The 24,709-nt window shown below is 40.4% G+C and overlaps 1 protein-coding gene across 1 annotated transcript; it reads left to right on the top strand.

Moving 5' to 3' along the window:
- Positions 1-109: 109 nt before the first annotated feature.
- On the top strand, positions 110-24,317 carry LOC310771568 (high choriolytic enzyme 1-like). The gene is made up of 9 exons (XM_083664152.1): positions 110-113; positions 4,875-4,893; positions 5,026-5,088; positions 8,641-8,781; positions 9,208-9,325; positions 17,393-17,571; positions 18,899-18,980; positions 20,071-20,198; positions 23,577-24,317. The coding sequence occupies exons 4-9, from the start codon at positions 8,652-8,654 to the stop codon at positions 23,729-23,731; spliced, it is 792 nt and encodes a 263-aa protein (XP_083520278.1). The 5' UTR covers positions 110-113; positions 4,875-4,893; positions 5,026-5,088; positions 8,641-8,651; the 3' UTR covers positions 23,732-24,317.
- Positions 24,318-24,709: the final 392 nt, after the last annotated feature.

The following is a 24,709-nucleotide window of genomic DNA, read 5'->3' as shown; positions in this document are numbered from 1 at the left end:
TCTGAAAGGGCCCAGGTTGAGAAAGCTATGAAGACTTTCCAAGAGAAGACCTGCGTTCGCTTTGTTCCTCGCAGTGGCCAGTCCGACTACCTCAGCATTAAGAGTAAACTTGGGTGAGTGCATGTCAGATTCACACCAGATTCACACCTGATATATCATGTCAGATTCACACCTGATATATCATGTTAGATTCACACCTGATATATCATGTCAGATTCACACCTGCATATCATGTCAGATTCACACCTGCATATCATGTCAGATTCACACCTGATATATCATGTCAGATTCACACCTGCATATCATGTCAGATTCACACCTGATATATCATGTCAGATTCACACCTGCATATCATGTCAGATTCACACCTGATATATCATGTCAGATTCACACCTGCATATCATGTCAGATTCACACCTGCATATCATGTCAGATTCACACCTGATATATCATGTCAGATTCACACCTGCATATCATGTCAGATTCACACCTGATATATCATGTCAGATTCACACCTGCATATCATGTCAGATTCACACCTGATATACTGTATCATGTTAGATTCACACCTGATATATCATGTCAGATTCACACCTGCATATCATGTCAGATTCACACCTGCATATCATGTCAGATTCACACCTGATATATCATGTCAGCTTCACACCTGCATATCATGTCAGATTCACACCTGCATATCATGTCAGATTCACACCTGATATATCATGTCAGATTCACACCTGATATATCATGTCAGATTCACACGTGCATATCATGTCAGATTCACACCTGATATATCATGTCAGATTCACACCTGCATATCATGTCAGATTCACACCTGCATATCATGTCAGATTCACACCTGATATATCATGTCAGATTCACACCTGCATATCATGTCAGATATGCAGCACCTTGAATTGCCTTGTGTATGAAAGGTGCTATATAAATAAAATTTGACTTGACTTGACTTGACTTGACTTGAGATTCACACCTGCATATCATGTCAGATTCACACCTGATATATCATGTCAGATTCACACCTGCATATCATGTCAGATTCACACCTGCATATCATGTCAGATTCACACCTGATATATCATGTCAGATTCACACGTGCATATCATGTCAGATTCACACCTGATATATCATGTCAGATTCACACTTGCATATCATATCAGATTCACACCTGCATATCATGTCAGATTCACACCTGATATATCATGTCAGATTCACACCTGATATATCATGTCAGATTCACACCTGATATATCATGTCAGATTCACACCTGCATATCATGTCAGATTCACACCTGCATATCATGTCAGATTCACACCTGATATATCATGTCAGATTCACACCTGATATATCATGTCAGATTCACACCTGCATATCATGTCAGATTCACACCTGCATATCATGTCAGATTCACACCTGATATATCATGTCAGATTCACACCTGCATATCATGTCAGATTCACACCTGCATATCATGTCAGATTCACACCTGATATATCATGTCAGATTCACACCTGATATATCATGTCAGATTCACACCTGCATATCATGTCAGATTCACACCTGATATATCATGTCAGATTCACACCTGATATATCATGTCAGATTCACACCTGATATATCATGTCAGATTCACACGTGCATATCATGTCAGATTCACACCTGATATATCATGTCAGATTCACACCTGCATATCATGTCAGATTCACACCTGCATATCATGTCAGATTCACACCTGATATATCATGTCAGATTCACACCTGCATATCATGTCAGATTCACACCTGATATATCATGTCAGATTCACACCTGATATATCATGTCAGATTCACACGTGCATATCATGTCAGATTCACACCTGATATATCATGTCAGATTCACACCTGCATATCATGTCAGATTCACACCTGCATATCATGTCAGATTCACACCTGCATATCATGTCAGATTCACACCTGATATATCATGTCAGATTCACACCTGCATATCATGTCAGATTCACACCTGCATATCATGTCAGATTCACACCTGATATATCATGTCAGATTCACACCTGATATATCATGTCAGATTCACACCTGCATATCATGTCAGATTCACACCTGCATATCATATCAGATTCACACCTGCATATCATGTCAGATTCACACCTGATATATCATGTCAGATTCACACCTGCATATCATATCAGATTCACACCTGCATATCATGTCAGATTCACACCTGATATATCATGTCAGATTCACACCTGATATATCATGTCAGATTCACACCTGCATATCATGTCAGATTCACACCTGCATATCATGTCAGATTCACACCTGATATATCATGTCAGATTCACACCTGATATATCATGTCAGATTCACACCTGCATATCATGTCAGATTCACACCTGCATATCATATCAGATTCACACCTGCATATCATGTCAGATTCACACCTGATATATCATGTCAGATTCACACCTGCATATCATATCAGATTCACACCTGCATATCATGTCAGATTCACACCTGATATATCATGTCAGATTCACACCTGCATATCATGTCAGATTCACACCTGATATATCATGTCAGATTCACACCTGCATACCATGTCAGATTCACACCTGATATATCATGTCAGATTCACACCTGCATATCATGTCAGATTCACACGTGCATATCATGTCAGATTCACACCTGATATATCATGTCAGATTCACACCTGCATATCATGTCAGATTCACACCTGATATATCATGTCAGATTCACACCTGCATACCATGTCAGATTCACACCTGATATATCATGTCAGATTCACACCTGCATATCATGTCAGATTCACACCTGATATACCATGTCAGATTCACACCTGCATATCATGTCAGATTCACACCTGCATATCATGTCAGATTCACACCTGATATATCATGTCAGATTCACACCTGCATATCATGTCAGATTCACACCTGCATATCATGTCAGATTCACACCTGATATATCATGTCAGATTCACACCTGCATATCATGTCAGATTCACACCTGATATATCATGTCAGATTCACACCTGCATACCATGTCAGATTCACACCTGCATATCATGTCAGATTCACACCTGCATATCATGTCAGATTCACACCTGCATATCATGTCAGATTCACACCTGATATATCATGTCAGATTCACACCTGATATATCATGTCAGATATGCAGCACCTTGAATTGCCTTGTGTATGAAAGGTGCTATATAAATAAAATTTGACTTGACTTGACTTGACTTGAGATTCACACCTGCATATCATGTCAGATTCACACCTGATATATCATGTCAGATTCACACCTGCATATCATGTCAGATTCACACCTGCATATCATGTCAGATTCACACCTGATATATCATGTCAGATTCACACGTGCATATCATGTCAGATTCACACCTGATATATCATGTCAGATTCACACTTGCATATCATATCAGATTCACACCTGCATATCATGTCAGATTCACACCTGATATATCATGTCAGATTCACACCTGATATATCATGTCAGATTCACACCTGATATATCATGTCAGATTCACACCTGATATATCATGTCAGATTCACACCTGCATATCATGTCAGATTCACACCTGCATATCATGTCAGATTCACACCTGATATATCATGTCAGATTCACACCTGATATATCATGTCAGATTCACACGTGCATATCATACAGTATGTACTGTTTGGGTGGGTCTGTATGTGTTTACAATGGATTAGGGCTTTTAAAAATGTGTAATAATATCGTGTCAATCAAATGACTTGTAAAACAGCAGCTTGTCCAGAGCTCGGCTTTGACGCATTTAGCAGTTTTCTATTAATCAAGTCTTCTATCATTTAAGAGCAATGCGCCTCACATGGAGCATTTATCTCTTAGTATGCAAAGCCTCCAGTCTGATCGCCACCTGAAAAGTTTGGGCGAGGTTCCTCCTGGAGCTTAAAAACTTTGTTTAAGGGGTCAAGCTATTGACTTAAAAGTGTATTTACAACAGTGGTTCTGCCCTTTGTGGCTGTATAAAAGCAAGACTGGGACCTTAGTCACTGACACACATCCTCCACCCAAAGGAGCACTGACCTGACTTGACTTGACACTGACCCGTCGAAAATGAAGCTCAGTCTCTTCTCTGCTATCCTGGCCCTGGTGCTGGTGCTTTCTGCAGCACAAGACATGGTAAGACGTATGCCATCGCACTGTGAAGAATATCATCTTAAATAACTGCTCTAGCCTTGTATTTAGTGTTAAAATAATCTTTTCTTAAAATAAGCGAAATAGTCATCCAGGATTTGCCTGAAACAAACATCCACATTTCACGATCATATTGCAACTAGAGTTTTGAGTTGAAACAGCCAGTATTTTCCATTTGAAGAGAATGGCTCTAAACATGACTGAGGGATGATAATATTATATTACTGAGGGATGATAATATTATATTAATGAGGGATGATAATGTATCTCCCTAAATAAAATAAATTTGTCTGAGCTAAGAAAAGCAAGGATCATGTTCAGACTAACACTCGTGCATTTTGTTTGTTCTTTTTTCTTCTGCAATGAGTTTTGAGTGGAGTCAGTGAACTGCATCAGCCCACAAAGAGCAATGTCAATTATAATACAATTTATAATAAAAAATAATCGAATTGCAACACATGGCTCATTTGCATTTGAACTTTTTTTTTTTACAGACGAAGAGACAAACATCCATTGATAAGAGCAGACATGAAATCAATAGTTTGATAAGACCAGACAGGAAATCAATAGTTTAATAGGGCTAGGTTCAAAAAACAAGTTGATTTCATGACTCATGCTGGCTTTGTCTCTCTGCAGGTGCAACAACGTGAAGAAGGTGAGACTGGAAATAATCATTGATTTCTCTCTTCACAACTGCTTAGTGTGGCCTCCATATTACTGCTTACTGAGTCTGTTACACAGTTTTGGCCTCCATATCACTGTAGGTAACTGAGCTTTCTGTTTTCAGGTGTCGAGGCAGAGGAACTGCACCATCAAGACTTGACTTCAAGACTTCTGGAGGCAAATAAAGGTCAGAATCATTTATTTGTGACTCTTAAAATCATGAGGTTACTTAGGCCTACCAGCTGCGACAGCGTGTGGCTAGTGTTTTCACCTTGTGAGTGTGTGTGTGTGTGTGTGGGGGGGGGGGGGGTGCAAGATGTGGTCCTGGAGACAATAGCAGGCAGGGATCGCGGAACCGCCCGGGCCACCCGGGCCGCGGCCCGGGTACTTTTCAGTTCCCAAAAAAAAAAAAAAAAAAAAAAAATTTTTTTTTTTAGATTTTTTTTTTTTTTTTTTTTTTTTTACAATTAAACCTCATTTACTTATTACACTCGACTGGTTGTTTTTCAGATGTGATGTGAATCTAAAGTGAACTAAACAAGTCAGATCCACTATAAATGTTTTTCAGTAGATGCTGTGATGTAGCCACAAGAAAGGTGCAATATTAATGTTTTTCAGGAGATGGCGATGTTGCTAGCTATAGGTTCTAAACAAGAAATGTGGTTCAAATGTTTACAGTAGTTTTCCTTTCTGGCTGCACTACAATGTTACAATGCTGTGAGACAGGCCCGGCGTTGGAAAGGGGCCTGACCGGGCCGGGCCCCCCATTCCCTAAACTGGCCCCCCCATTCAATTTTTTTTTTTTTTTTTTGTGTGTGCTAAAAACGTTTTTCCGTTTTTCTGTTTTAAAGTTTAAAACGGAATCTGGCTGTCATTAGGCATTGATTAACTGAATGCTATTGCTAACTGTTACTTTGAACCTCCATTTGCAATGATTCTGGCTGGATATTAATTAACTATTGTAAATTTGTCACAATGAATGCAATTTGTGCACAATGTGTAAATACATTTAATATGAATTGTTTAGGCCTATTTGTAAAGTCACAACACATTAGAGATGTGTGTAGTTCCTCATAGATTTAGCCTCTTCCTTTTGCTCTCAAATGCACCAGTTTGACGAATTTTACTTTAAAATGTACAAAATCTTCCTCCGGGGGAGAATCCCCCCGGACCCCCCTTGGCCCCCCCAAGCTAGAGGCAGGCCCCCTCTGTAATTTGGTTCTGGAGCCGGGCCTGCTGTGAGACGGAGCTAAACACAAAAGATGCAATATTAATAGTTTTTCATGAGATACTCAGTATTTAATATTAATACTAATACTAATAATAGAAAAGGAGAAGATACTGAATAATGACATCACAACAGTATAATCCTAATGTTAATTTAAAATTAAATATTCTTCTAAATATGGATAAAAGTCCAAAAAACATAAAATTTTCTTCGGCGCTGCCGAGATTCGGGGGGACACGCCCCCCCGACGGGGGGACACGCCCCCCCGACACGCCCCCCGGCCCCCCCAAGTTCAGATGCGTTCCGCTATCCCTGATAGCAGGTACTACCACATTGACTGTCTGTCTGCCTTCCTGCCTGTATGTCTGTCTGTCTGTCTGTCTGTCTGTCTGTCTGTCTGTCTGTCTGTCTGCCTGTCTGTCTGTCTGTCTGTCTGTCCGTGGACAGATTTTGTTAGCGCGATGCAAGATGCAGTCATGAAACTTGACAGGAAACTTGTTAGTTAGAAAATGGGTGTGGTGCGAGCAAGGGGGGCCAACACATTAACCCACCCGTTAGCCTGAAGCCAGGCTCATTCATCTAAACTGCAAACTGGAAGAAAATGTGAGAAACCCTTTTTTTTTTTTTTTTTTTATCAAATTTTTATCAAATGTCTATTTTTAGCTTATTAGCTCGTCATCATCTAGTCTTAGTCATGGGAAAAAAGTTGTCGACGGACAGTTTTCGTCATCGTCATCATTAACGAAATTAACACTGCTCCTCTCTCTTCATTAATTAGAAACATCTCAGATGAATTCGGGTAGCCTATGGTTGTTGTTGTATCTTCCCGGCTGGTGTGTATGCAGCATGTCCAAGGTAACGCTAGTTAGCGAAAGTAACGTTAGCTTTGTTTCCAGGTGCGACAACATCAAATGCAAAAGCCCAGCAAGAAGGAAGAGTACAGATGAATGAGAGCAAAAAAGAAGAAGACGTCCCATTCACCATGTCTAACTTCACCGTCAATGGAGATGTTCAGTTTAACGTGAATTATAATAAGCCTGAGACTGCATAAGAAGGCTGCATATGGACGCAGTGCCAACCTAGCAGACTGCTTATTTTAGCGGACGCAATAAAATATGTTTTAAATCAATAAAGTAATTTTTAAATCAATATTTTGTGTCAAGTATTGATTTCTTTAGTATGCAGCCGTGTAATAAGTGGGATAATGTACAGTGAGCTGGTCATTATTGGAAAATAAACTTCTTGGGTGATTCAAGACCCTCCACTTCACCTCAGGGTTTATTTTCTAATAATGGCTCGCTGTACTCTACATTATCTCTGTGTTCGCCTGCTGGAAATGACTCCAGTATCAAGTATCAGAACTGCTTGAGACCTGACTTGATATGAAGAGAAGACTTCACTTGACTTGACTTGGGTTCTGGTGACTTGGGACTTAACTCTGACTTGTAGGCCTACTTTGATGACATGAAAAGGTTTCTAAAGTCTTGACTTGACATCTTGTGTTTCTGTAAATTACTTTAGATCGGAACAGATTTTAAATTCTGTTTTCTGAATTTATATGGAATGATTGAATTTATTGAAGGTGAAACAGAAATCAAACTCATGATGATCTTGCCAGGTTTTTATCCAACTAGGCATCTCGCGCGCTCGATTCCTAGGCTCACCTGCTGCGTGGGTGAGCCGGCCCTGTAGCTCATTATGCAACTCGCCTGCTGCGTGGCCTCGCCCGCAGTTTGCCCTCTGGCCACAGAGCCTGCTTTTTCTCAGCAGTAGTCATAGCCCTTTTCTCAGGAGCTCGAGTTGATGATCCCGAGGTATCTCGAAACAGAGGCCGTTGCCTCTCCCTTTTTATAAAAACATTACAATTGCTCGAGTGACATCACTGAAGATGTCATAGACATTGTGACATCATCAGTGATGTCACAATTGCCCCAGTGGAACCAAAAAGATGATGTCATAGATGATGATGTTACTGATTATGTCATAGACGATGATGTCACAATGTCTATGACATCATCAGTGACATCCCAGCTCGAGTGTATTGCTAGAATGTAGTGACATCACTGATGTCATAGACATTGTGACATCATCACTGTCATAGTGACATCATCAGTGACATCACAATTGCTTGAGTGAACCAAAAACATGACCAAAAACGTCACCACCAAAACGTGACCAAAATTGCAGAACCCACTACTCCCTTTTATTTATATAATAATAAAGGAGAATAAAACCATAATTCATTGAAAAGTCCTATATTTAGATTTCGTTTTCTTTAAGAGATTAAATTGATACAGGGCTTGACTTGTTCTGACTTGACTTGGTGTTCTACATTTTGACTTGAGACTTGACATTAATGACATGAATTTGCCTTGAATTTGACTTGGTAACTAATTTGGGGGTTTGACTTGAGATTTGTGCCTTAAGACTTGAGACTGACTTGGGACCTTAGCAAAGCTGACTTGGTCACAGAGATTCATACATTAATGTCTGCGTATCTTCTGACTCCAGGCTTGGACCATATGTTGGTGGAGGGAGACGTGGCTCCTTCAAGGAAGAGGAATGCCTTGAGGTGCATGTCAGGTTACTGCAGATGGGAAAAGTCCCCTAACGGACTGGTTGAGGTGCCGTACACCATCGATGATTACTTCTGTAAGTGCTTTGTGATGTATGACATCAATGTAACGTCCACACAAAAATTCTAATATTGTCAGTACGCTGTAAATATATAGTATCTGCTGCTCTCGCAAATGTCACACGTTGGTTCTGAGCTTCTCATTAAACTTGTGTCTCATTTTCTTGAGATTTCACTTGAGATCAGTCAAAACTAGATGATCTTAAAAGTCTATTTTTGTTGAAGACTGTCGACAGTGATCAGAGATGGCTATATTGTTTTCTTTTCCTCATTTCCAGAAAGTACATTCCTCCCTAATAATGATGTATGAGTAAAAATGAACAAATGCAATCCAGTGAGCGAGGAGTTTGTAGTTTTAACAGCAGTTTCAGCATGCTGTCATGTGATCATGTCTAACAGCAGTCTCAGCATGCTGTCATGTGGTCATGTCTTTGTCACTGCAGATGACTCTGAAAGGGCCCAGGTTGAGAAAGCTATGAAGACTTTCCAAGAGAAGACCTGCGTTCGCTTTGTTCCTCGCAGTGGCCAGTCCGACTACCTCAGCATTAAGAGTAAACTTGGGTGAGTGCATGTCAGATTCACACCAGATTCACACCTGATATATCATGTCAGATTCACACCTGATATATCATGTTAGATTCACACCTGATATATCATGTCAGATTCACACCTGCATATCATGTCAGATTCACACCTGCATATCATGTCAGATTCACACCTGATATATCATGTCAGATTCACACCTGCATATCATGTCAGATTCACACCTGATATATCATGTCAGATTCACACCTGCATATCATGTCAGATTCACACCTGATATATCATGTCAGATTCACACCTGCATATCATGTCAGATTCACACCTGCATATCATGTCAGATTCACACCTGATATATCATGTCAGATTCACACCTGCATATCATGTCAGATTCACACCTGATATATCATGTCAGATTCACACCTGCATATCATGTCAGATTCACACCTGATATACTGTATCATGTTAGATTCACACCTGATATATCATGTCAGATTCACACCTGCATATCATGTCAGATTCACACCTGCATATCATGTCAGATTCACACCTGATATATCATGTCAGCTTCACACCTGCATATCATGTCAGATTCACACCTGCATATCATGTCAGATTCACACCTGATATATCATGTCAGATTCACACCTGATATATCATGTCAGATTCACACGTGCATATCATGTCAGATTCACACCTGATATATCATGTCAGATTCACACCTGCATATCATGTCAGATTCACACCTGCATATCATGTCAGATTCACACCTGATATATCATGTCAGATTCACACCTGCATATCATGTCAGATATGCAGCACCTTGAATTGCCTTGTGTATGAAAGGTGCTATATAAATAAAATTTGACTTGACTTGACTTGACTTGACTTGAGATTCACACCTGCATATCATGTCAGATTCACACCTGATATATCATGTCAGATTCACACCTGCATATCATGTCAGATTCACACCTGCATATCATGTCAGATTCACACCTGATATATCATGTCAGATTCACACGTGCATATCATGTCAGATTCACACCTGATATATCATGTCAGATTCACACTTGCATATCATATCAGATTCACACCTGCATATCATGTCAGATTCACACCTGATATATCATGTCAGATTCACACCTGATATATCATGTCAGATTCACACCTGATATATCATGTCAGATTCACACCTGCATATCATGTCAGATTCACACCTGCATATCATGTCAGATTCACACCTGATATATCATGTCAGATTCACACCTGATATATCATGTCAGATTCACACCTGATATATCATGTCAGATTCACACCTGCATATCATGTCAGATTCACACCTGCATATCATGTCAGATTCACACCTGATATATCATGTCAGATTCACACCTGCATATCATGTCAGATTCACACCTGCATATCATGTCAGATTCACACCTGATATATCATGTCAGATTCACACCTGATATATCATGTCAGATTCACACCTGCATATCATGTCAGATTCACACCTGATATATCATGTCAGATTCACACCTGATATATCATGTCAGATTCACACCTGATATATCATGTCAGATTCACACGTGCATATCATGTCAGATTCACACCTGATATATCATGTCAGATTCACACCTGCATATCATGTCAGATTCACACCTGCATATCATGTCAGATTCACACCTGATATATCATGTCAGATTCACACCTGCATATCATGTCAGATTCACACCTGATATATCATGTCAGATTCACACCTGATATATCATGTCAGATTCACACGTGCATATCATGTCAGATTCACACCTGATATATCATGTCAGATTCACACCTGCATATCATGTCAGATTCACACCTGCATATCATGTCAGATTCACACCTGCATATCATGTCAGATTCACACCTGATATATCATGTCAGATTCACACCTGCATATCATGTCAGATTCACACCTGCATATCATGTCAGATTCACACCTGATATATCATGTCAGATTCACACCTGATATATCATGTCAGATTCACACCTGCATATCATGTCAGATTCACACCTGCATATCATATCAGATTCACACCTGCATATCATGTCAGATTCACACCTGATATATCATGTCAGATTCACACCTGCATATCATATCAGATTCACACCTGCATATCATGTCAGATTCACACCTGATATATCATGTCAGATTCACACCTGATATATCATGTCAGATTCACACCTGCATATCATGTCAGATTCACACCTGCATATCATGTCAGATTCACACCTGATATATCATGTCAGATTCACACCTGATATATCATGTCAGATTCACACCTGCATATCATGTCAGATTCACACCTGCATATCATATCAGATTCACACCTGCATATCATGTCAGATTCACACCTGATATATCATGTCAGATTCACACCTGCATATCATATCAGATTCACACCTGCATATCATGTCAGATTCACACCTGATATATCATGTCAGATTCACACCTGCATATCATGTCAGATTCACACCTGATATATCATGTCAGATTCACACCTGCATACCATGTCAGATTCACACCTGATATATCATGTCAGATTCACACCTGCATATCATGTCAGATTCACACGTGCATATCATGTCAGATTCACACCTGATATATCATGTCAGATTCACACCTGCATATCATGTCAGATTCACACCTGATATATCATGTCAGATTCACACCTGCATACCATGTCAGATTCACACCTGATATATCATGTCAGATTCACACCTGCATATCATGTCAGATTCACACCTGATATACCATGTCAGATTCACACCTGCATATCATGTCAGATTCACACCTGCATATCATGTCAGATTCACACCTGATATATCATGTCAGATTCACACCTGCATATCATGTCAGATTCACACCTGCATATCATGTCAGATTCACACCTGATATATCATGTCAGATTCACACCTGCATATCATGTCAGATTCACACCTGCATATCATATCAGATTCACACCTGCATATCATGTCAGATTCACACCTGATATATCATGTCAGATTCACACCTGCATATCATGTCAGATTCACACCTGATATATCATGTCAGATTCACACCTGATATATCATGTCAGATTCACACCTGATATATCATGTCAGATTCACACGTGCATATCATGTCAGATTCACACCTGATATATCATGTCAGATTCACACCTGCATATCATGTCAGATTCACACCTGCATATCATGTCAGATTCACACCTGATATATCATGTCAGATTCACACCTGCATATCATGTCAGATTCACACCTGATATATCATGTCAGATTCACACCTGATATATCATGTCAGATTCACACGTGCATATCATGTCAGATTCACACCTGATATATCATGTCAGATTCACACCTGCATATCATGTCAGATTCACACCTGCATATCATGTCAGATTCACACCTGCATATCATGTCAGATTCACACCTGATATATCATGTCAGATTCACACCTGCATATCATGTCAGATTCACACCTGCATATCATGTCAGATTCACACCTGATATATCATGTCAGATTCACACCTGATATATCATGTCAGATTCACACCTGCATATCATGTCAGATTCACACCTGCATATCATATCAGATTCACACCTGCATATCATGTCAGATTCACACCTGATATATCATGTCAGATTCACACCTGCATATCATATCAGATTCACACCTGCATATCATGTCAGATTCACACCTGATATATCATGTCAGATTCACACCTGATATATCATGTCAGATTCACACCTGCATATCATGTCAGATTCACACCTGCATATCATGTCAGATTCACACCTGATATATCATGTCAGATTCACACCTGATATATCATGTCAGATTCACACCTGCATATCATGTCAGATTCACACCTGCATATCATATCAGATTCACACCTGCATATCATGTCAGATTCACACCTGATATATCATGTCAGATTCACACCTGCATATCATATCAGATTCACACCTGCATATCATGTCAGATTCACACCTGATATATCATGTCAGATTCACACCTGCATATCATGTCAGATTCACACCTGATATATCATGTCAGATTCACACCTGCATACCATGTCAGATTCACACCTGATATATCATGTCAGATTCACACCTGCATATCATGTCAGATTCACACGTGCATATCATGTCAGATTCACACCTGATATATCATGTCAGATTCACACCTGCATATCATGTCAGATTCACACCTGATATATCATGTCAGATTCACACCTGCATACCATGTCAGATTCACACCTGATATATCATGTCAGATTCACACCTGCATATCATGTCAGATTCACACCTGATATACCATGTCAGATTCACACCTGCATATCATGTCAGATTCACACCTGCATATCATGTCAGATTCACACCTGATATATCATGTCAGATTCACACCTGCATATCATGTCAGATTCACACCTGCATATCATGTCAGATTCACACCTGATATATCATGTCAGATTCACACCTGCATATCATGTCAGATTCACACCTGATATATCATGTCAGATTCACACCTGCATACCATGTCAGATTCACACCTGCATATCATGTCAGATTCACACCTGCATATCATGTCAGATTCACACCTGCATATCATGTCAGATTCACACCTGATATATCATGTCAGATTCACACCTGATATATCATGTCAGATATGCAGCACCTTGAATTGCCTTGTGTATGAAAGGTGCTATATAAATAAAATTTGACTTGACTTGACTTGACTTGAGATTCACACCTGCATATCATGTCAGATTCACACCTGATATATCATGTCAGATTCACACCTGCATATCATGTCAGATTCACACCTGCATATCATGTCAGATTCACACCTGATATATCATGTCAGATTCACACGTGCATATCATGTCAGATTCACACCTGATATATCATGTCAGATTCACACTTGCATATCATATCAGATTCACACCTGCATATCATGTCAGATTCACACCTGATATATCATGTCAGATTCACACCTGATATATCATGTCAGATTCACACCTGATATATCATGTCAGATTCACACCTGATATATCATGTCAGATTCACACCTGCATATCATGTCAGATTCACACCTGCATATCATGTCAGATTCACACCTGATATATCATGTCAGATTCACACCTGATATATCATGTCAGATTCACACGTGCATATCATGTCAGATTCACACCTGATATATCATGTCAGATTCACACCTGATATATCATGTCAGATTCACACCTGATATATCATGTCAGATTCACACGTGCATATCATGTCAGATTCACACCTGATATATCATGTCAGATTCACACCTGCATATCATGTCAGATTCACACCTGCATATCATGTCAGATTCACACCTGATATATCATGTCAGATTCACACCTGCATATCATGTCAGATTCACACCTGATATATCATGTCAGATTCACACCTGATATATCATGTCAGATTCACACGTGCATATCATGTCAGATTCACACCTGATATATCATGTCAGATTCACACCTGCATATCATGTAAGATTCACACCTGCATATCATGTCAGATTCACACCTGATATATCATGTCAGATTCACACCTGCATATCATGTCAGATTCACACCTGCATATCATGTCAGATTCACACCTGATATATCATGTCAGATTCACACCTGATATATCATGTCAGATTCACACCTGCATATCATGTCAGATTCACACCTGCATATCATATCAGATTCACACCTGCATATCATGTCAGATTCACACCTGATATATCATGTCAGATTCACACCTGCATATCATATCAGATTCACACCTGCATATCATGTCAGATTCACACCTGATATATCATGTCAGATTCACACCTGATATATCATGTCAGATTCACACCTGCATATCATGTCAGATTCACACCTGCATATCATGTCAGATTCACACCTGATATATCATGTCAGATTCACACCTGATATATCATGTCAGATTCACACCTGCATATCATGTCAGATTCACACCTGCATATCATATCAGATTCACACATGCATATCATGTCAGATTCACACCTGATATATCATGTCAGATTCACACCTGCATATCATATCAGATTCACACCTGCATATCATGTCAGATTCACACCTGATATATCATGTCAGATTCACACCTGCATATCATGTCAGATTCACACCTGATATATCATGTCAGATTCACACCTGCATACCATGTCAGATTCACACCTGATATATCATGTCAGATTCACACCTGCATATCATGTCAGATTCACACCTGATATATCATGTCAGATTCACACCTGATATATCATGTCAGATTCACACGTGCATATCATGTCAGATTCACACCTGATATATCATGTCAGATTCACACCTGCATATCATGTCAGATTCACACCTGATATATCATGTCAGATTCACACCTGCATACCATGTCAGATTCACACCTGATATATCATGTCAGATTCACACCTGCATATCATGTCAGATTCACACCTGATATACCATGTCAGATTCACACCTGCATATCATGTCAGATTCACACCTGCATATCATGTCAGATTCACACCTGATATATCATGTCAGATTCACACCTGCATATCATGTCAGATTCACACCTGCATATCATGTCAGATTCACACCTGATATATCATGTCAGATTCACACCTGCATATCATGTCAGATTCACACCTGATATATCATGTCAGATTCACACCTGCATACCATGTCAGATTCACACCTGCATATCATGTCAGATTCACACCTGCATATCATGTCAGATTCACACCTGCATATCATGTCAGATTCACACCTGATATATCATGTCAGATTCACACCTGATATATCATGTCAGATTCACACCTGCATATCATGTCAGATTCACACCTGATATATCATGTCAGATTCACACCTGATATATCATGTCAGATTCACACCTGATATATCATGTCAGATTCACACCTGATATATCATGTCAGATTCACACCTGCATATCATGTCAGATTCACACCTGATATATCATGTCAGATTCACACCTGATATATCATGTCAGATTCACACCTGCATACCATGTCAGATTCACACCTGCATATCATGTCAGATTCACACCTGCATATCATGTCAGATTCACACCTGCATATCATGTCAGATTCACACCTGATATATCATGTCAGATTCACACCTGCATATCATGTCAGATTCACACCTGATATATCATGTCAGATTCACACCTGCATATCATGTCAGATTCACACCTGCATGCATATCATTTGGTTGCTTTAGATCAAAACCTGAGATTTTTTAGTCACAAATACTAAAGCCATACTATCATATTTGCGCACAAGGGCACCGTGCTCGTTAACATTCAATGCACAAGCTGCCTGGCAAAGTGGCGGTAATTTACGCCGTTGGAATGAGAATGTGTTGTCTACTTTTACTAAAAGATTAGAAAGAAATCTTTGATTCTAATGCTACTTATTCATAGAAGGCTATCTGATGAAGACTGAGTGAGTTTGACTATACTGTTGACAAAATGTACTTATTGTAAGTCACTTTGGACAAAATCATCTGTGACGCAAATGTCATGTAATAATGTACTGTACTGTACTGTACTGTACTGTACTGTACTGGACTGTACTGTACTGTACTGTACTGGACTGTACTGTACTGTACTGTACTGGACTGTACTGTACTGTACTGTGCTGTACTGGACTGTAATGTACTGTACTGGACTGTACTGGACTGGACTGTAATGTACTGGACTGTACTGTACTGGACTGGACTGTACTGTACTGGACTGTACTGTACTGTACTGTACTGGACTGGACTGGACTGTAATGTACTGGACTGTACTGTACTGGACTGGACTGTACTGTACTGGACTGTACTGTACTGGACTGGACTGTACTGTAATGTACTGTACTGTACTGGACTGTACTGTACTTTACTGTACTGTACTGTGCTGTACTGGACTGTAATGTACTGGACTGGACTGTACTGGACTGGACTGTACTGGACTGTACTGTACTGGACTGGACTGTGTCGGTGACTGTAGGTGCTGGTCTACTATTGGACGAGATGGGGGGAAGCAGCAGCTGTCTCTGTCTGCGCGCGGCTGTCTTGACCACGGCATCATCCAGCACGAGCTGCTCCACGCTCTGGGCTTCCACCACGAGCACACGCGCAGCGACAGGGACCAGTATGTCCGCATCAACTGGGACAACGTCCCCAAAGGTGAGCGCTACCTGGGCACCAGTGCACCAGCTGGACACTGTGGGTACTGTAGCTTCCGTGGGTTTTCAGTGGAGTGAGTTTCTCTGTTGAGGCGTTTATTGTTTATTCTTTATTGTGGATCCCCATTAGTCTGCACCAAGGTGAGACTACTCTTCCTGGGGTCCAAAACACATAACATAAAAACATAATACAGTAACATTGCTGATAATTATAACAACAAAGACAAAAAGAGAGTGAATCAGCTCACTCTATTACATATCATACATTTCAGAAGTTTATGAATTAGAACAGTGTAGTGTTATATAATATAACATAGCACAATGCAGTACAATCCAATACAATTCAACATATGTGTACAATAATGAATGACCTAAAGCAGGGGTTCCCAACCTTTTTTGGCTTGTGCCCCTCCTTTGACATCACAGAAATCTAGGGACCCAAGACATTCAAATTCCGGTACACCATCGAAAATATCATCAGTGTCTCAGAATCCTGATTTAAAATTATAATCTCAAAGATTTTCATCTAAATAAAAAATAAGTCACTCACAATGTTGATTGAGGCTATGGTCCATTGATGGAAGCCTTTGCAGGATATAGTCATATTATGTGACATTAGTAATGTCACATAATGCAACTGTTTGGATCTCACCTGCAATTACCACTCATCGCCATAGATCGCCATCACAATAATCCTCTGTTGTGCATTGATTCATTCATATTTCACTCACTCACTCACTCACTCACTCACTCACTCACCCAAGAGAACAAAACTGAAATCTTAGAGATTAGCACTTTAAACTCAGAACTAAAAAAAAAGAAAATAATCACAAGTCACCCTAATCATCTTCGGTAGTATTAAATTTGTGTGGTGTAATAAAAAGGGGGGAAAAAAAGAAATTCCAGGCGACCCCACTTAGGGTCGCAACCCTAAGGTTGGGAACCACTGACCTAAAGTTATCACATTATTCATCACTGCATGTTCTAACTTTTTTTTAAACAAAAATGTGTTACTTGCCACCGTTATATTACTAGGTAGATTATTCCAATACGCAACTGCTCTATACATTACCGTTCTTTCCAGAGCAGTGGTTTTTGGTAGAGGTAGAGTGAATTGAACATCTACTGCCTGTCTTGTATAATAGCCATGTCTACTCTTAGTGGGGTACAGTTGTGAATGTAAGCCCTGTGGTTTCCCAATGTTCCAGATGTTAAACAGAAAGGTTACCAAGCTGCATGCTATTCTTTGTTCCGTGCGGTCACTGCTTTCATTTATTTTACTTCAAGGATCTTATATAAATATCTTATATAATGTTTTATTCTTCCAGCAACACACCCGCAGTTCAACAAAGCGAACACAAACAACCTGGACACTCCGTATGACTACACCTCCATCATGCACTACGGAAGGTAACCCATCTTAATATGATATAACAGCACTGATATTTAACAATGATCTTCATTGAGCAGTATTCATTTTTCATATTGTCAGTGTCCTGCGAAAGTGATATCCAATTGTTTTATGACCCTGAAATCAAGCCAAATACTGAAAATGTAGCCTGGTAAGAAGACCAGGGGCGCCTGTAGCTCAGGAGGTAGAGCGGGTTGTCACTAATCACCTTGGATAAAAGAGGTCAGTGGTTCGATTCCCGGCTCCTCCAGGCTGCATGTCGAAGTGTCCTTGGGCAAGACACTGAACCCTAAATTGCTCCTGATGGTGTGCCAGCACCCTGCGTGGTAACCTGCCGTCATCGGTGTGTGAATGGGTGAATGTACCTACTGACTGTAAAGCGCTTTGGATAAAAGCGCTATATAAATGCAGGCCGTTTACCATTTACCATTTTACCAAAACCATCCTGATCACATGACCTCACATTCTGTTTCTCTCCACGGATTAGTCTGGACTTCCAGCCACCCACGACCATTTCCAGAAATTATAGTGTAACTAGCCAATCAGGGACTGCGTCGTAGTTGATCATGTAACCGGACCAATCAGGGACTGCGTCGTAGTTGATCATGTAACCGGACCAATCAGGGACACCACTGGCAAAACAGTAATGGCGTCTCCCGAAGCAATGAGCGGTAATTTTACCGTTAGTAGAGTAAACACAGCCATAATAACAATTAAACAAGAACAAGACTATGCACCAGCGGAGTTTCTCAGCGGAAAAGACGTTTTTGTCGTTCTTCTGTGTGGATTTGGAATGGATTTGACTTGGATTGGATTTGACGCCGCCGATAGGCTGAAGGAGTTGTCTGTCAAGGCAAGTACTCCCGCCCACTGAACAGCTTGGTCACGATTCGCATGATAGTTTTTATGACTGAAAATGCAACGTACTGGAGACGTCAAAAATGTACAGCTGTTACGGAAAAACCCAAACATTTCTTTGACACTTTGGGAGACAAGGTTTCACCCTCCTACAACCGTAAGCAGTGACAGTTTCTTCATTGGTGTATTCATTTATTGTCTGTTTTCTTGTGTGTTTATTTTTGACTTCAGGACTGCCTTCACATCATCGTATGGAGAAGATACCATCACTCCCATTCCAGATTCCTCTGTGCAGATCGGACAGAGGGAAGAAATGTCCGATATCGACATCTCCAGGATCAACATTCTATATCAATGCAGTGAGTAGAAGTAGGCACATTCATTCACAGCCGCTGTCTCGTCCTACTTCGGTTTATTATTTGGTTCATTTGAAAGACATTTCTGCATAATAAATAGAGGAAATGATTAGATTGAGAGAGATTGAGAGGTAGTTTACACACATCAAAGATTCAAACTCACAATATTACGAGTGCATGATATTTGAACATCCCATGCAATGGCACCTTTACGTACTGTACTTGAATGCCCCATGTCCAATGGGACATGTCCCATGTCCCGCCCCAACAGGACGTTGGGGCGGGACATCCTGCAGGGAGGGATCATTCACATGTCTAAAAGTGTGGAATATGAGTCAGGGAGAGAAACACAGTTTTATTTGATGCAAGGGGTGTGGAGGGGTGGGATTGTCCGAAAAACTGATTTTTATTTATTACCCCTCCTGGTTCAGAATGATGTCACCATGAAAGATACTTACTTAAAGATATGCTAGTAACATTATTAGGATTTCATTTCATGGGGACTTTTTTCTCTCAATGTATCTTTTCTTTTCATCTATATGAAAGGAATTGTGTGAAAAGCCACTGACTTTAGAGATTGGAGCAAAGTGTATCCATATTTGTTTCTGATTGACATGTTTGGAGGAAGAATGGTATTATGACATGCTGGAGAGATTGTTTGTCGTGACAGACTTCTTCGTGCCTTCCATTGGATCTCATTCATTCTTGCTTTCAGAATACAAATATATGATGTTGAATGAGGGGAAATAGAACCTGGGTCTGATTCCAGACCATTCTTTCTTTTCAGATATTTTCGCAAAACCTCCATGCGATGCAATGAGTGCATTCAGAGATTTATTCATGAAAACCAAAACCAATTCCAGTTTGATTTAAGAATCAATGTGCTCTTTACCTCTTGCTTACAACACTTGAATCAACATTGATGAGTTGATTCCAAAATCTTACTACACTATAATAAGGCGAAGGGTTTCCTGCACGACGCGGCCCACAACTGCGCATGCCCGAAGCACGAGCACGCAGAGCATACGAAGCACCCTAGCGTGCGGGATTTCTATTTAGATATAGATATTATATACCTGACATCCAAATATCAGATATTTAAAAAGGCTCCTACTATCAAAATCATTGTTGTCATCGTCTGTTTTTAAATAATAAGCAATACATCAAATAACTTTTCTGAGCTTATATATAACCGTTTGGAATGAAACTTTATTGTGTGTTTTTTCTCACGATAAACAACCATTTTGTAAAGCCAAAAATCAATGAATGAGAATGCCATCAAGATGTACAACAGTCTAAAGTTTGGATGCACACATTTTTTTCTTTACCTTTTACTATTTTCCACATTTTAGAATAATAGCAGTCATCAAAACTGTGAAATAACACAAATGGAATTATGATGTGACCAAAATTTAAAAATAAAATCAAAACGATCTCATACTTAATATTATTTAAAGTAAGTGATGGAAAGGCAAAGGCTATGGGAAGAAATTCAATTTTCAAGCATTTAAGCAGAAGGCTTTAGGTCCAAATGGCTTTAAGAGCATGAGAAACAGTGCATTTAATCAGGTGGGTCCAAACCTTTGACTGGTAGTGTAAATAAGCTTCATATTATGGTAACAATAACCAATATTACATCCTGCATGCAGTCTTAACCTGGAACATTTTTTCCCAATGCCTCTCCAAACAAGTTTTACAGAGACAATGTTGTGTCATTCATCTTCCAGCAAAATACAGATCCAACGCTTCAAATCAGTTGCAAAGCATTTTATTCACAAAACACTATTAACATTATATCAAAGTGTTTTAATTCACAAAACACTATTAACATTATATCAAAGTGTTTTATGCACAAAACACTATTAACATTATTAAGTGTTTTATGAACATTATATCAAAGTGTAGGGAGGGAGATAGTCAAAGCTGTAGAGCTGAACTCCAACGTTGAGTGCTGGTTTGCAATATCAGGATTGTGTTGTCCTTCAGTGAGCTGGTTGAGGGGCGTGTTCGGGTGGGGGGGGCGGGTGTTGAGGTAGGGGGGCGTGCTCAGGGGGGGAGGTAGGCGGGACTTGTTCAGGGGGAGGCGGGACTTGTTCAGGGGGAGGAGGTAGGCGGGCCGACGGTGGAGATCTTGGTGCAGGAAGACTTCACCACCTCGTGTTTGTTGTTGCGGGGGTCGAAACGCACTGTGAACTGACACGTCAGCCGCTGCACAGAGGGAAACAACAAAAACATTGATGTCAGAATGAGGAAAATACTCATTTAAAGGGCATCTATCTTAAAGGCTCCACGTTGACTCTTGATCACCTCTAGTGGCAGGTTAGTAGGCTAACGTTAGTGGTTGTGATTAGGACGGATGCTTCAAAAAAGAGAAAAGTTGGATCTGAATGTCGAGTTTTTAACCGAGTGGGGATTCTAAATATTTTGCCACAATGTCCATTCAATATTGATATAGGCCATCTCAAGTACCCCCTGTAGTACCTTCACGTACCCCTAGGGGTATACGTACCCCAGTTTGGGAGCCACTGCAGTAGAGGATACTTGGAGAGGTTAAGCAGTCAGGGTGGGCCAATAAGATGTTGTGTGAAGCTTTTGCTCCCATATGTTTGGATGTGGAAGCTGTTAAATGTCTGCATCCTGTAGTAGTAGGTGGTTAAATGGCGACTCAGCAGGATAACGTCTGCAGTTTCAATTACAAGTCACCACACGAGGCATCACACACACACACACACACACACACACACACACACACACACACACACACACACACACACACACACACACACACACACACACGTCACACACACACACACACACACACACACACACACACACACACACACACACACACACACACACACACACACAGGCCAGACAGAAGACTCACATAAATTGCTGCTAACAGAACTGTACACACGAACCCATACACACAAACACGCGCGTGTGTGCATGCATTTTAGACAATTGGCATGAACACAAACACACACCTTCACACACACACACACACACACACACACACACACACACACACACACACACACACACACACACACACACACACACACATTAATTCCTATTACTTCCACAAATCTCTGTATATGTGGTTGTCATCTATTATCGCGTGATAACCACTGACTTCACATTTGGCGGGTGTGTTGCTGGCCGAAGAAGTGCTGTGTGGGATTTGGTGCAATAAACGGCAGTGTGAAGTCGATCGATCGGACCAACGCTTCTTGAGATACAGACACGCAGACAGACAGACAGACAGACAGACAGACAGACAGACAGACAGACAGACAGACAGATCTTCCTGGAATTAGTAGATACATCAGATGATGAAATAAGTCTTTAGCTAGTAGCTAACGGTATCTGTCCTCCTAGGTGGCTCCTCAGTCTTCCTGGACAGTGAGTCCGCCAGTAAGGTCCTGACCCGGCAGAGGAGATCCGGCTACGGCCTGTTTGAGGAGATCGGCGGGGGCATTTCCGAGCGGGAGTGTTTGGAGGAGAGCTGTGGCAATCCGGAAATATGGAAATAACTCACTCATTCAGTCACTCACTGGGTCAATCTATGGAAATAACTCACTCATTCAGTCACTCACTGGGTCAATCTATGGAAATAACTCACTCATTCACTCACTCACTGGGTCACACTAGTTGAGTTTCCATCCAAATGGATCACAAATTTTACCCAAATTTCAGACAATCAGCAAAGGAAAATGTGAAATTATGCGCGTTTCCATCCACTACTATTATGCGAGTTTTAAGTTATGCTGTATGCCTTTGTTAATTGCCCTCCTAATCATCAATGATGAGACACATGCCCTCCACCCTGAGTTTGAGCTGCTCCCCTCAGGGCGGCGCTATAGAGCACCCCTGGCAGGGAAGAAGATCTACAAGGCTTCCTTTATTCCTAATGCGATCAATGTAGTGGATAAAGTACAGTAATGTATAGAGGAGTGCAGGCTGTGCCAATATGAACGCACTATGTGATGTGATGTGATCTGATGTGATGTGATCTGATGTGATGTCATGTCATGAGGCTGTTGATGTTCCTGTTTTTATGTAATTAAGTGAGACCAATGACACGTTTCCTTCCTTGGCTGGACAATAAAGTTCTATTCTATTCTATTCTATTCTATTCTATTCTATTCTATTCTATTCTATTCTATTCTATTCTCGCACACACAGACACATGCAGACAGACAGACAGACAGACAGACAGACAGACAGACAGACAGACACACACACACACATACATGCAGACAGACAGACAGATAGACACACACACATGCAGGCAGACAGACAGACAGACAGACAGACAGACAGACAGACAGACACACACACACACACACACACACACACACACACACACACACACACACACACACACACACGCGCATGCAGACAGACAGACAGACAGACAGACAGAGATTCCTGGAATCAGTAACCTAGATATGTGCATAAATAATGAATCCTTGTGAATTAATAATCAGGGGGGAAAATGGCATAATTTC

The sequence above is a fragment of the Poromitra crassiceps genome, assembly GCF_964638095.1.
Source record: "Poromitra crassiceps genome assembly, contig: HAP1_SCAFFOLD_819, whole genome shotgun sequence".
NCBI lineage: Eukaryota > Metazoa > Chordata > Actinopteri > Beryciformes > Melamphaidae > Poromitra > Poromitra crassiceps.
The sequence above is the reverse complement of the archived record's forward strand: the minus strand, read 5'-3'. Positions and strand labels throughout refer to the sequence as shown.

Excerpts from the sequence above, each read along its gene's own strand:
- LOC310771568 (XM_083664152.1), top strand. The coding sequence starts at position 8,652 with ATGTTGGTGGAGGGAGACGTGGCTCCTTCAAGGAAGAGGAATGCCTTG. Across the intron at positions 9,326-17,392 it reads AGCATTAAGAGTAAACTTGG|GTGCTGGTCTACTATTGGAC; the intron begins GTGAGTGCATGT and ends CGGTGACTGTAG. Across the intron at positions 17,572-18,898 it reads CTGGGACAACGTCCCCAAAG|CAACACACCCGCAGTTCAAC; the intron begins GTGAGCGCTACC and ends TTATTCTTCCAG.